Source organism: Artibeus jamaicensis, unplaced genomic scaffold, assembly GCF_021234435.1.
Source record: "Artibeus jamaicensis isolate MK-2021 breed Jamaican fruit bat unplaced genomic scaffold, CSHL_Jam_final contig_482, whole genome shotgun sequence".
NCBI lineage: Eukaryota > Metazoa > Chordata > Mammalia > Chiroptera > Phyllostomidae > Artibeus > Artibeus jamaicensis.
The window spans coordinates 14127427-14141595 of NW_026521857.1; the positions used below are offsets into that span (position 1 = coordinate 14127427).

Consider the following 14169-nt stretch of genomic DNA (forward strand, 5'->3'; position numbering starts at 1 on the left):
GTGAACATTTGTATTCTTTTTATTAAAATATGGGGCAAGGCCATTAGTTCAGAATAAAGATATAGAAGGTGTTAGAGATTTAGGGGTTGAGAAAAGAGATCCCCTTTCCTCTTCTGCATTTGTAACTTAAATCAATAAATGCCAAATACATGACAACACAAAAATAAGACAATTCTTCAAATTCTCCAAGTATAGTTTATGAATGAATACACAAAAGGTTTAGTTAATAGAGCCATGTCTTGTAAAGGCAATGATTTAGCAAGTCATAAAAGAGTCCATATAAAGAATGAAAAATGACTTATAAGAAGGTGAGGCTATGAGAATGTGCCTCTCAAATTTCTAACCACAAGGAGCATAACTGACGAGGGCTCTGGCTGCTCCCACACAATGACTGAGAAGAGCAGGGATTCAAAGAAAGATAGTCAGGGAGTCCAAGGATTCTAATGACACATGAAGTTGGCTCAAGGACTCCCCAAAAGTCTTGCCAAATGTTCCTTAAATTTTCACTGCAAACTAGGCTGCTCCTATTCAATCTTCCTTCTTCCTCCCTCTCTACCCCCTCAAGGTCAGCCTTGGCTTGTGGTCTCACAGCTTTTTCTGACTCTGGCACCCTCTGCATTTCCTTTCACGGGTATTCCCTCTAAAGCAGCGGTCCCCAACCTTTTTGGTACCAGGGACCAGTTTGTGGAAGACAATTTTTCCACAGATGGGGTGAGGGTAGGTTTCGTGATGATTCAAGTTCATTACATTCAAGCTCACCTCCTGCTGTGCGGCCAGTTCCTAACCAGCTCCAGTCTGTAACCGTCCTTGGCCCTAGGGTTGGGACACCTGCTCTAAAGCATGTAATGCATGTTCAACCCCATTTGGGTGGCTATTTCTTAAAGAACCCAAATTAACACAACTAAAATTTCATAAATGCAACAAATCTTTGGGAACAAAACCCCATCTCTGAAAATCAAAAGGATATTTTTATATCATGTTTCTAATGAAGCTAACAAAGTCACTGAAAAAGCAAAGCTGCAAGAGAAAGGTTATACAAATTTGAATATAACATAATTGTTTTCTGTCCTCTGCCTTGATCTCCTCAAAAAAGCAACAAGCTAAAGTCCTTCAGAGATTAAGACAGGAAATGAATAAACACAAGATCACTTGGGACATTCCATCTTCAGTGAAGTGTTAGGTACAATTCTTCACCATCTCTACTTTTGTGCTTTTTCTGACAGTACAACAAACTCAATAACATTTTCACAAAGCTTATACTGTATTTTATGGGGTTAAAATTTGGGGGTCTCACTTGTCACATTACAGCAGGGTTTCACTGAATGTGCTAAAAAAAGGGATATAAAGTCAAGATTAGGGTTCTACTGTAGGTGTGTAAAGTTATATTTTAATTCATTAAAAATAACCTAAAACTCTGAAATCAAAAAATTAAACTTGTGCCCTGGCTGGTATGGCTCAGTGAACTGAGCACCAGCCTGCAAACCAAAGGGTCGCAGGTTCGATTGCCAGTCAGAACACGTGCCTGGGCTGCATGCAAGCCAGGTTCCCAATAGGGCATGTGTGAAAGACAACCACACACTAATGTTTCTCTCCATCTCTCTCCCTCCCTTCCCCCTCTCTAAATATAAAAATAAACAGAAACTCTTTAAAAAAATTTAAACTTGCTATTCAAAGTTAAGCACTCCTTCATAACACAGAAATTAAGTGGACATATAAATCCAAATCATAAGCTACAATAAAACAGATATTTTTTAAAGTATATTTTATTGATTATGCTATTACAGTTGTCCCATTTTTTTTCTCCCCTTTACTCCCACCCTACACTCCTCCTCCCACCAGCATTCCCCCCACCTTAGTTCATGTCCATGGGTCGTACATATAAGTTCTTTGGCTTCTCCATTTCCTGTAGTATTCTTAGCCTCACCCTATTTTGTACCTACCAATTACTCTTATTCTCTGTACCTTTTCCTCCATTCTTCCCCCACCCCCTTCCCACTGATAACCCTCCATGTGATCTCCATTTCTGTGATTCTGTTCCAGTTCCAGTTGTTTGCTTAGTTAAAACAAAGACATTTCTAAACATGGTATTATACAGTTACTGATGCTGATTAGTTATGTGAACATATGACCAAGATGTTTTTCCCTTAAAATTTTAAACTGTAGAGGTTTTACTAATTCCTTGCCATATCAGTTTTAATTATAATGAAATATACATAACATTTACCATCTTAGCCATTTTCAAGAGTACAGTTCAGTGACATTAAGTATATTCACTGTTGCGCAACCATAATGACTATCCATCTCCACAATCCTTTTCATCTTGTACAACTGAATCTCTGTACCCACTGAAAAACAACTCCCCATGCTCTCCTCCCTTCAGCCCCTGGCAAACACTAATCTACTTTCTGTCTATAGTTTTGACTAAAGCAAGGTGTTGTTTAACCATGGCAATACAATCTGAGAAATGTGGCATTAGGTGACTTCATTGTCATGTAAATGTCAGGGTGTACTTACACAAACCTAGATGAGATAGCCTCGGTAACACGGTATACCTGTTTCTCCCAGGCTCCAAGCCTGTGCAACAGTTACTGTACTGAATACTTCAGGCAATTATAACACAATGGTAAGTATTATATATCTAAACATATCTTAAAACAGAAAATGTGCAATAAAAGTACAGTATAAAAGATAAAAAAATGCTACACCTATATAGGGCACTTACCATGAATGGAACTTGCAGGACTGGAAGTTGCTCTGGGTAAGTCAATGAGTGGTGAGTGAATGTGAAGGCCTAGGACATTATTTTATAAACACTGTCCCACGAGCCCTACCCCTGCTTCCTTCCAACAGGATCAGAAATAGAACACTAAAGCTGTCAACAATGCTCCAAGAACAGGAATGTGCACTAGATTAACCGAAAACATCGAGGAGACACTGGCTGGGTAAGGCACAGATCACTATACTAACTGTCAGGATCAGTGAAAATAAGAAATCAAGATGGAGACATAAAGGTACACAGAATTGTCATGGCAATATGTTTTTGGCTACTACATGCTATGCTGGAGCAGTAATCAGATTAAGGAATTTATGTGGTGTTCATAAAAAGGGGGAGGAGTATTTAACATGGAGAGGGTACAGAATTAAGGATTCAATTATTTTGACTGTGGAAATTTGGTTTTGGTTCCATTAATTTTATCTAGCAGAAAGGGCTCTCTCTGGCATTGAACTGTTGGGGGGGGGGCGCGGAATTTTACCTATGTTTTACATCATTATAAGGACAGGAACAGCTTGGCCCCATACTACCACTGACTGCTTTTACTGCAGTGGGAGTGGCACTTAATACTTGTTAAGGTAGCCCCTATGGACCTATATCCTAGTACAGAAGATTAAGTCCTCAACAAAGAGTTTACAGCAATGTACTCTGAAGATCAACAAGCTAGATCTGGGAGGGCTAGTACTCTCTGAATATGCAGTGCTGGTGGGACACGCTGCTTTGGGATGTAACAGGTCAGTAGCTGATTGGGATGCAATCTATGCACTCAAAATAGAGGTGCTCTGAATGAGAAAGAATCTATTCCCGAGCCCCAAAGGTATTGCTATGGTCAGGAAAAAGAAGAAATTCCTCCTGAACCTCATACTCTGCTATTTCTTATAGCACACTCAGCTCCATTATAATCTTATAAGAAAATCATTTCAAATGTGGTTCACTGTTGACTGAAGCATGTTTATGGGCACATGACTACACTGGTTGCTTCATATGAAAGTGGAACTATACAGTATTTTATTTCTTTTTGTGACTGGATTATTTCACTTAGCATAATGTCCTCAAGGTTCTTCCATATTATAGCATGTGTCAGAATTTCCTTCCTTTTTAAGACTGAATAATATTCCACTGTATGTGCATACCATTTTGCTTAGCCATTCATCTGTCAATGAACACTTGGGTTGCTTTTACATCCTGGATATTTTGAATAATGCTATGGACAAAGATGTAGAAATGTCTTTTTAAAATCTTGCTTTGAATTATTTTGGGTATATACCCAGAAGTAAAATCACTGGATCCTATGGTAATATAATGGTTAATTTTTTAAAATTTTAGAGAGAAGGGAGGGGCAATGGGGGGTGTGGGTGGAGAACATCGATTTGTTGCTCCTGACTGCAGATCAAACCTACAACTGCCTATCGGGACAATGCTCTGATCAACTGAGCTACCAGCCAGGGCTATGGCTAATTTTTGAGGAACCACCATACTGCTTTTTTCAATTGCTATTACCATTTACATTCCCACCAACTATGCACCAGGGTTCCAATTTCTCCGCATTCTTGTCAACACTCGTTATTTTCTGTTTTTCTTATAGCCACCCAATGGGTATGAACTGGTCTCACTGTCGTTTTGATTAGCATTTCTGTAATGATTAGTATTTCTGTAATGATCAGTGATATTGATTATCTTTTCATGTGCTTACTGGTCATTTGTAGATCTTCTTTGAAGAAATGTCTACACAAGTCCCTTGCCCACTTCTTAAAAGGTCTAGTTTTCTGTTGTTGAGTTGTAGGAATTATTTATATATTCTGGATGCAATTCCCTATTCAGATATATGATTTGCAAATATTTTCTCCTATTCTGTCAGTTGCCTTTTCACTATATTCTAGTGTCCTTTAATGCATAAAAAGTTTTACATTTTGATGAAGTTCAATTTATTTTCTTCATGGGCTGCACTTTTGGCATCAAACGCAAGAAATCACTGCCAAATCTAATGCCATGAAACTTTACCTTTATATTCTCTTCTAAGAGTTTTATAATTTTAGCTAATACACTTAGATCTTTGGTTCATTGCTCATTTTGAGTTATTTTTGTAAACATTGAAGTAAAAGGTTCCTCTTCATTCTTTTACATGTGAATATCCAGTTTTCCCAGCACCATTAGTTGAGAAGATTCCATTAAATGGTTTTGGTACCTTTGTTCAAAACAATATGATCATAAATGTGAGGGTTTATTCTGGTCATTCTGCTGTATATCACACTGTAGCTTTGAAATAAGTATGATATAACAAAGAGTGAGCCCTCCAATTATGTTCTTCTTTTTTCAAGATTATTTTGGCTATTCAGTGTCCCTTGGATTTTAGAATAATTTTTTTCTAGCCTGCCAAAAATTTCATGGGGATTTTAAATTATATTGAATCTGTAGATCAACTTTGGGTACTAGTATCATCTTAATATTGTCTTTCAACACACGAACATGGATGGCTTTCCATTAATTGTGTTTTTCACGTGTTTTGTAGATTTTTTTGATGGACTGTTTCACCTATCAAAATCAGTTATTTATCAAAAGTTTTTGTTATTTTTGATGCTATTATAAACAGGACTGTTTTCTTAATTGCCTTTTGGATTATTCATTGTTAGTATATAAAGGCCCAACTGATTTTTACATGTTGATTTTGTACCCTACAGTTATACTGAATTTGTTTATTAGTTCTAAAAGATTTTTTGTAGAATCTTTGGTGTTTCTTACCTATAAGATTGCATCATCTTCAAACAGAGATCACTTTACTTCTTCTATCTGAGGCAAGACTTAAAAAATAAAATGGAATCATTACAGTCAAGCTACTAAATTATAAAATTAAGTAGGCTGAGCCCTGATCCATAGCTAACATACTCAAAGTGAAAGATTGAGAGCTTTTCCTCTCAGCAACATAAGGATGCCTGCTTTTGCCACTTATATTCAGCATAGTGTTGGGGGTTCTACCCAGAGCAGAAATGAAAACAATTTCATTTTTGCTTTAACTAGCCTAAGAACTTAGAAGTTTTTAACTTCAATTGTGCCTGGAGATATATAGATATATATAAATACTACAGATAATCCTCTGATAATCCTCTGAAGAACTCAGAAAAGAATGTTCAGTAGCCAGATCATCTTATATCCATTATCCAGACCACCGGATAGCTGGTTGATTACCATTTTGAACTAATCCAGGGGCTAAGAATGCAGGGCTGATTTATCGTCAAAAATAAGAATTTTACTATAAAAAAAGAAAACAACTCAGCTGCTGTTCTTCAGAACATTCTGGGCACTGCCTCACTGACTTTCCAATTTGCAAATCCAAAGAGCCCTAAATAAATCTTTTACCATTTATTTCTACCCAAAGCCCTCCTGACTTTTGTGGTCAGTAGATACTTTCAGATTGGGAAATCTTTTATTTCTTTTCCTGCATAACTGCTCTGGGTAGAACCCCCAACACTATGCTGAATATAAGTGGCAAAAGCAGGCATCCTTATGTTGCTGAGAGGAAAAGCTCTCAATCTTTCACTTTGAGTATGTTAGCTATGGATCAACAGATAAATTTTAACTTGAGTCCTGAGAGATAGGTAAAACACAGAACCTAAGTAGGAAAGAGAACGGTATTTCAGGAAAAAAGAACTACTTAATCAAAAGCAGGAAGAGAGATAAGAAAATAATTTTTTAACACTTCCATTAAAATTAGCCAAGATTAAAAGGGACAGTATCACCTAAGTCCATACTATTCACTATCTAAAACATAAGAGGCGGCTACTAAAAATAATTATTTATCCAAATTCTCTCTATTCTTGTCAATCAAATTATATGATACATAAGATACAGAAATACTGTGTGTTGCCAATCTACGAAGTCCATTGAACAAGATGTACACACTACCCCACGGGATGCAAGAGAACTCTTGTGCTGTTAGCAAATGCCCTTCTACGTTCAATAGAGAGACTATCTTTTTTTAAAGTGGTCACCTTCTTAGAAAGAAAATCATCTGGTTAATTTCTGAAATAATTTCACTATGTAATTCTTTTATAAGTCACACTTGAAAATTTTTTTAAGCTATAAATTTCTAAAGAACAAATCATACATAAAGCTTGATATGAAATATTTTCAGAAATGTGACAAATTTTTTTAAACTCTTATTCCATAGCCTTCTAAAATAACAGAATTCACTAAAGTTCTCTTTTCTTTGAATATACAAATCTAAAGCATAGTTTAGAGTATATCTATTTTTATTTACTGCAAAATATTCAAGCCTACAATACTGTATGCAATAAATATGTACATTTCTATTAAAAAACTTTTCTGTATTTATTTCATTTAATGCAAAAATAGTAATTTTAACATCAATATTATTTATTTTGGCATTTATTTTATTTAATATTGAAAAATCATTTTCAATAACAGTACTTTAAAGTGTTCAGAATTCAGTAACTACTTTGAAAAACTCAGCAAAATAAAGCATTTAAAATATAGATTATATTATAAAATTAAATATATTTTAAAATTACAAATACAAATTTATAAAATATGAATAAGAAACACACATGGTTACTTTAACATAATCTAGCATATGTAATATTCTAAACTAAATTGATGCCATTTAGTTATATAATCTGAAAATAAAATAAAATTTCATTTGACCGTTCTTTACAAGTATTCTTCCACTGAAAGACCTAATACCATCATTTTTATTGTATATATTCTTATACAAAGTTTTCCAGTATATGCTGATACACTCTCTGTATGAAGAGAGCAGTTAGGAGAAGCTACAAACTAACACCACATATTTTCCTCTGATGCTTTAGCCTTCAAGTAATCTGATCTCTTACAAATTTTTGAAAAAAAATGTTTGAATACTCATTTGTTTTCTTAAAGGGACTAAAATCTCTTATTGATAGAGTTTTGAACTCTAGTTCAAAACAGAATTTTTGGTTTGATCTTCATCTCCTTTAGTGTCAGCATGGAGAAACAGGGGTTCCAACACAGTGGAACTATATCATTTTCAGTACTTTCATGTTCATACTTTACTTATTCAGAAAGTCTGTGAATTAAATTACAATTATTCTTGCTACAGAGCATGCTTTATCACTTTCTTCTTCTTCCTCTTTAAAATTACACAGTTATTAAAGAGTGTCGTTTGGCCCTGAACAAGCAGCTCAGTTGGCTAGAACATCATCCCCATAAGCCAAGGTTCCAGGTTCGTGCCCTGGCCAGGGCACATGCAAGAATCAACCAATGAATGCATAAACCAGTGGAACAACAAATTGATGTTTCTCTTTCTCTCTCTCTGAAATCAGTTTTGTGGGTTTTTTAAAAAGAGTGACCTTGTTTAATTTGAAATTCTAATGTATCATATATAACTAGCTAGGCACCTAGAGAAATACAAATGGTTCAGATTTTTAAAATTCTAAAATAACTGCATTATACCAACAAAAATGGTGGCATATCAGTACATTAAAACAGCACATGGTAAATTAGATCAAACATCAAATCTGCAATAGCTATGCATGAAGAGTATGTCACATTTTCTGTGCTCACTTAGAGTCTATATTCAGCTTTTAGTGGACAATAAACTCTTAAGTATAGGATCTACTTATAATTCCTTGTATCCTCACCTACCTCAGTATCATTTACTAGCTCTTAATTTCTGAGCCTCAGGTTCCACAACTGTAAAACTGAACTCTAATGTGAAAGTATAAAATTAAATTAAAATAAAGCATTCAATGCAATACTCGTCCTGGTGGCTGTTATTCATTCATTTAATTAAACGAGTGAAGGCATGTTGAGCATGGTGCTTGGAATACAATGTAAGGAAAAATAGTAAGACGGTTCTTTATTTTTTTTTCCCCAGAGGTTGCAGGTATACTTTTTTAATGCATCTTACTGACTATGCTATTACAGCTGTCCTGTTTTTTTCTCTTCTTTATGCCCCTCTGCCCTGCACCTCCCACCCACCAGCATTACCCCACCTTAATTCATGTCCATGGGTTGTAATATAAGTTCTTTGGCTTCCCCATTTCCTCCTATACTATTCTTAACCTCCCACTGTCTATTTTGTATCTACCATTTATGCTTATTGCATGCACCTTCCCCCTCCACTATTTTCCCCCATGCCCCCACTAATAACCTTCCATGTGATCTCCATTTCTGTGATTCTTCCTGTTCTAGTTGTTCACTTAGTATCTTTTTTTTCTAGGTTCAGTTGTTGATAGTTTTGAGTTTGCTATCATTTTACTGTTCATAGTTTTGATCATATTTTTCTTAGATAAGTTCCTTTAACATTTCATATAATAAGGGCTTGGTGATGATAAACTCCTTTAACTTGACCTTATCTGGGAAGCAATTTATCTATCTGCCCTTCCATTCCAAATGATAGCTTTGCTGGATAGAGCGATCTTGGATGTAGGTCCTTACCTTTCCTGACTTTGAATACTTCTTCCCAGCACCTTCTTGCCTGCAAATTTCCTTCAGTTGATAGTCTTATGGGAACTCCTTTAGGTTAACTGTCTCCTTTCCTCTTTCAGCTTTTAACAGTCTCTCCTTATCTTTAATCTCAGGTAATGTAATTAATGATGTGCCTTGGGTTCCTTGGGCTCAACTTCTTTGGGACTTTCTGAGCTTCCTGGACTTCCTGGAGGTCTATTTTTCTTTGCCAGAATGGGAAAGTTCTCCTTAATTATTTTTTCATATAAGTTTTCGATTTCTTGCTGTTCTCCTTCTGGCACCCCTTAGGACTTTGAGATGTTTAAAGTTGTCCCAAAGCCTCTCTTCATTTTTTAAAATTCTTGTATCTTCATTCTGTTCTGGTAGAATGTTTCTTTCTTCCTTCTGCTCCAAATCATTGATTTGAGTCCCAGTTTCCTTCCCGTCACTGTTGGTCCCCTGTACATTTTCCTTTATTTCACTTTGCTAGCTTTCACTTTTTCCTCAATTTTGTGACCACACTCAACCACTTCTCTGAGCACCCTGATTACCAGTGTTTTGAACTCTACATCTGATAGGCTGGCTATCTCTTCATTGCTTAGTTGTACTTTTTCTGGAGCTTTGATCTATTCTTTCATTTGGGCCATATTTTTTGTCTTAGAGTGTCTGTTACATAGTAAATGGTGTTGCTTTAGAAATTCACCAGGGCAGGGCAACCCACCATCACTGCATTGTGGCACTGTATGTGGGGGAGGGTCCAAGAGGGAACAATGTCACCTGCTTGGCTGGCTTTCATCACTTCCCCTGCTACCCACAAGCAAATTGGGCCCTTCTGGTGCTAATTCCCAGGTGGGTGGGTTTGTGTACATTCTAGGACCCTATGGGTCTCTCCAACAAACTCTCCTGTGAGGCTGGGAGTTCCTCCTGCTGCTACAACCCCCACAAGTTTTTACAGCCAGAGGTTTTGAGGCTTTACTTCCCCACACTGGAACCCTGGGGTGTGCAGTCTGTCTCACTCCCTGGTTGTTCCTCCTGGTATATCCACACACGAATATGGGACCGCCCAGCTCACCAGTCACAGGAGAAGACAGTTCTTTAATCAAGTAATCACAGTATCTCTTTAATTTCATTGGTTAGTACTCCCAGAAAAACATTAAATACAGTAATGATAGTTAACAATATTTAATGGTCAGGTTCATATATCTGAACCTGGAACAACACAGGTTTTTATATTCAAGCAATGTCAATATATGAATGCTATATTGCGAAGAAAATGAAAGAATACTGTTCTCTGTAGGAGTCTTTAAAATAGTATGTGTTCTTAGCATAATTAAGGTGATTTTACTGATCCAAAATAAATTCACATACTATCAGAACACATCTGCTGTGTGAAACAAGGTCTATACCAGTATATTATCTAACATCTTCCTTATTTAATTCTATAATTTCTGATAACATGATAGTATCCATATCATTGTTCCACTTTTCCACCTAGCCCTCTCACATCACAGTTTTTCATAATTTGGGGATCTTACTGATTTTGATTTCTGTCTCACATTACCCTCTCTATTGTTTAGCACTGCTCTGCTTCCCAAATCTCAAACTTGAGTACAGGATCATTTAGTGGTTAGTTAAGGATAAAGACAGGACTACCTTGGGATTAACTACTTTAAATTTAGTTTTCTTCATATTATACTCTTTTCAAGAGTATAATAGCCCAAGAGTATAACAGTCCAAGTTGTACTCTGGACCTCTTCATGTCACTGTTCCCTTGTCCTCACACCAATAACACAGTATCACTCTCCTGGAGCTGACATTTAATCCTGTCCTGAGACCAAACAACATAATCATAGCAAAAAGGAGAGTCAATAACACAGCCAGTCTTTACATATATGTATTCACATTTAACATGAAAATTACCTAGAACAGAGCTAAACATTGCTTTGCACAGTTTCTCTTTGACTTCCTAATTTTCTAACCTGAGCTTGTTTTCCTTCCTACTCTAGTACCTTTCCCTTTCCCCTGTTTTAGACTCTAATCTACTCTATGATCACAATTTTAAGTATGAAATCTAATTATAGGTCTTTAGGGTTAGAAGGGACTTCAAAGATTAGCATCTCTATTTACAGATGAGGAAACAGAAGCCTAGACAGTGTCTAGATGACTTAAATTAGTTTTTCCTGTGCTGCTCCTTCAACTCGGTACACTTAGTTAAGTAAATGCTCTCACACTGTATTCATTATTAAGAAACCAAATGAGCTTCCTGGCTCTAATGTAATCTGAAAAGATACTTAGTTATTGGTTTATTCATGGGAGTAACTCCAAAGAGTGACCTCATATTACTTAGCATATAATTACGATATAAACACTGAGATTATTTAGCTATATCTGTATACACTCTATTATATTTTGGAAGAAGCAGAAGAGGTGCAGACAGAACTTTTATGGTTCATTTTCAGAAGTATCGTGGGAAAATCTTAATATTTAGAATTAAGAAATTGTAATTAATGCTGGCATTTAAAGTAAAATTTTACATGACAGACACAGAAGTACTATATGTTAATGTAATCAAAGAGTCTCTAAGATTCAAAGTAGTAATATTCAGAAAATATGTACATGACTTAGCTGTTATTTTCTTGTATATATTATAATTATAATATTGGTGAAAGGCACTGAAATGGTCAAGTAAATGAATTCTCTTCACATTAGCTTAAACTAGGCACTATTAATAATACATTGCAAATACACATGGCCACTTTGTCCTTTACACACCGGGTCTATGTGACTCTTATAAAAACCTCATAAACTAGCTTGTGAGCAGGTGGGATGGCTGCTACTAGCTTTCATTTCCATTTACAATTACTGTGCATAGTACTCTGAATGAATACACAATTTCAGACTTTTTAAAAAGAACTTCTGCCCTAGCTGGTGTGGCTCATGGACTGAAGTGCTAGCCTGAAAAGCAAAGGATTATGGGGTTGGATTCCCAATCAGGCCACACACCTGGGTTGTGGGCCAGGTCCCCAGTAGGGGGTGCACAAGAGGCAACCATACACTGATGTTTCTCTCCCTCTCTTTCCTTCTAAAGATAAATAAAAGATTTTTTTAAAGATATACTAGGAGAAAAGTACATATATGGAGGAAGTTTAGCAGCTAAGAAAAAAATGGAAAAAAGGCAAACAAAAATGTTCAGGTTAGTAATGTGTTTTTCTGGTAGATTTAAATTAAATAAAATAGACTGAAAATTTACATATAAAGCAACATTTTGCCCCTTTCCCCCCTTTTTTCAATGTATTTCCCTGTGTATTTCCAAAAGAGATTGAGGAGGATTACTAACAATTACACCAAATTAAACCATTTATTCATAGCTGGCAAAAAAATACAGTAAGGTATTATTGTAAAAAGTATTATAATTAGATATCACTGTTATTTTTGCTGTATTCCCAGCTCAGAACCTCAATTTCTCTTGATTTTTACTATGTCTTCATTTTAGCACAGTAATACAATTAATTTATAGCTTATAAGTGTGACTCAATAAACTGGTTAAAAATTTTGACTACCGTTCTTTCATCCCACAATTAATGGCTATTAGTTTCCTTAATTTTTCCTCTTAAACACTCAAATATTTTAAGCATCAATAACATTTTTCTTTCTGATGATTTTAATACCAAATGCCTATTGATAGGCCAGTAATGGTAATAAACCTTAGGTTTGGGGTATACTTCCACTAAAGTATTTCGGGGATAGTATGCAACAAAAGAATATCTGAGATTTTAAGCCCCCAAAAAAGAAAAAGAAGAAGAATGAACATGCATGGACTTGGAGCCTATCTAACTGCTTATATAGAAATTAAGAAGTATATTCTACGATATTAAGAGATGCTTACAATAAGGGGGGCAGGTTTCAGCTGCTTACTGGTTATGCACTTCCACTGCAGCATTTATCTGGAGGGTTTCTATTGTAACAAAAGATTAATAACATCATATATTTGAGAAACTGATCAGGATTATGAATTTTTCTTCACAATTCTGTTACCCATTGTTTCCACTTGTGCTAACTAGAAATAGAGTCTAGAAACCTTATTTTGTGGAAACTTGTTGAAGAGATTTAATAAGCTGCTCCCTTAAGTTAGGATGTTTCAATATTAAAAGACCCCTTAGAGACCCAACTTGTAGGACACCAAGGTTATCAGTAAGAAAATATAAAGTGTGAAGGAACTTTATATGCATTATCATTTAGTCTCCAACCACCATCCTAATAAGTCAGTAGTAGTATCTTTATCGTATACAGCAAGAAATGGGTCCTCAGAGGTTAAGCAATTTCAGAGGTGCAGAATTAGGAGTCTTTCCATTTGACACTGCAGGGAAAAGACAAAGGCACTGTGATTTTTTCCAAGGTATTAAACTTAGGTTGGTAAATGCATGAGGCAAATGGCTACTACATGTTTATTCATTTCCCCTTGTGACCTGTCCTGAGTTCAGCAAAATCATTAACTGGGAAGAAGAACAGTGCTTTGGAAGGAAAAATGAAGAGACATCGAGGAGTTACAATTTTTGATGAATGACTCAGGATGTATCTGAATCATCCAGTGTCTTTCCTATCAGTGTGACTGTCTGAATCAAAGAAAACCTGAGTCAAAACTAAACTTTCCATAAGAAATAGGATTTTTGTGATTTGGGGAAATGACTATATTAACTCTCAGAACTCCCCAAGAATTTCAGAATAGCTAAATTGTGTATAATTTTTGTGTCCACCTGGCTTGGAAAGTACATTCTGTTCCATAAAATTGCTGAAATAAAAACTGAAAGCTGCACTAACTCTCAGCATGGATATGGGCCCTAACATAATGCTATAGTTCTAAATGTTAAACCTATGAAAAGTATTGGGTCTCTCACTTTTCTATGAATATAGTTGACTGCATTTTTACTGCTTTTTAAAATTACTATAAATTCCTT

The 14169-nt window shown here is 35.7% G+C and overlaps 1 protein-coding gene across 5 annotated transcripts in view; it reads right to left on the reverse strand.

The window, feature by feature from the left end:
- Window positions 1-14169, reverse strand: part of FNBP1L (formin binding protein 1 like) — a 114666-nt gene that overhangs the window by 57290 nt on the left and 43207 nt on the right. Inside the window, exon 1 of one of the 5 annotated variants that reach the window (XM_053668242.1) lies at window positions 2723-2756. The exons of the other annotated variants lie outside the window; for them this stretch is intronic. Within the exon in view, the coding sequence (XP_053524217.1) occupies window positions 2723-2725 (3 nt within the window). The 5' untranslated portion in view covers window positions 2726-2756. Of the gene's footprint in view, window positions 1-2722; window positions 2757-14169 lie in introns of those variants that run through there. 5 annotated transcript variants of the gene reach the window in all.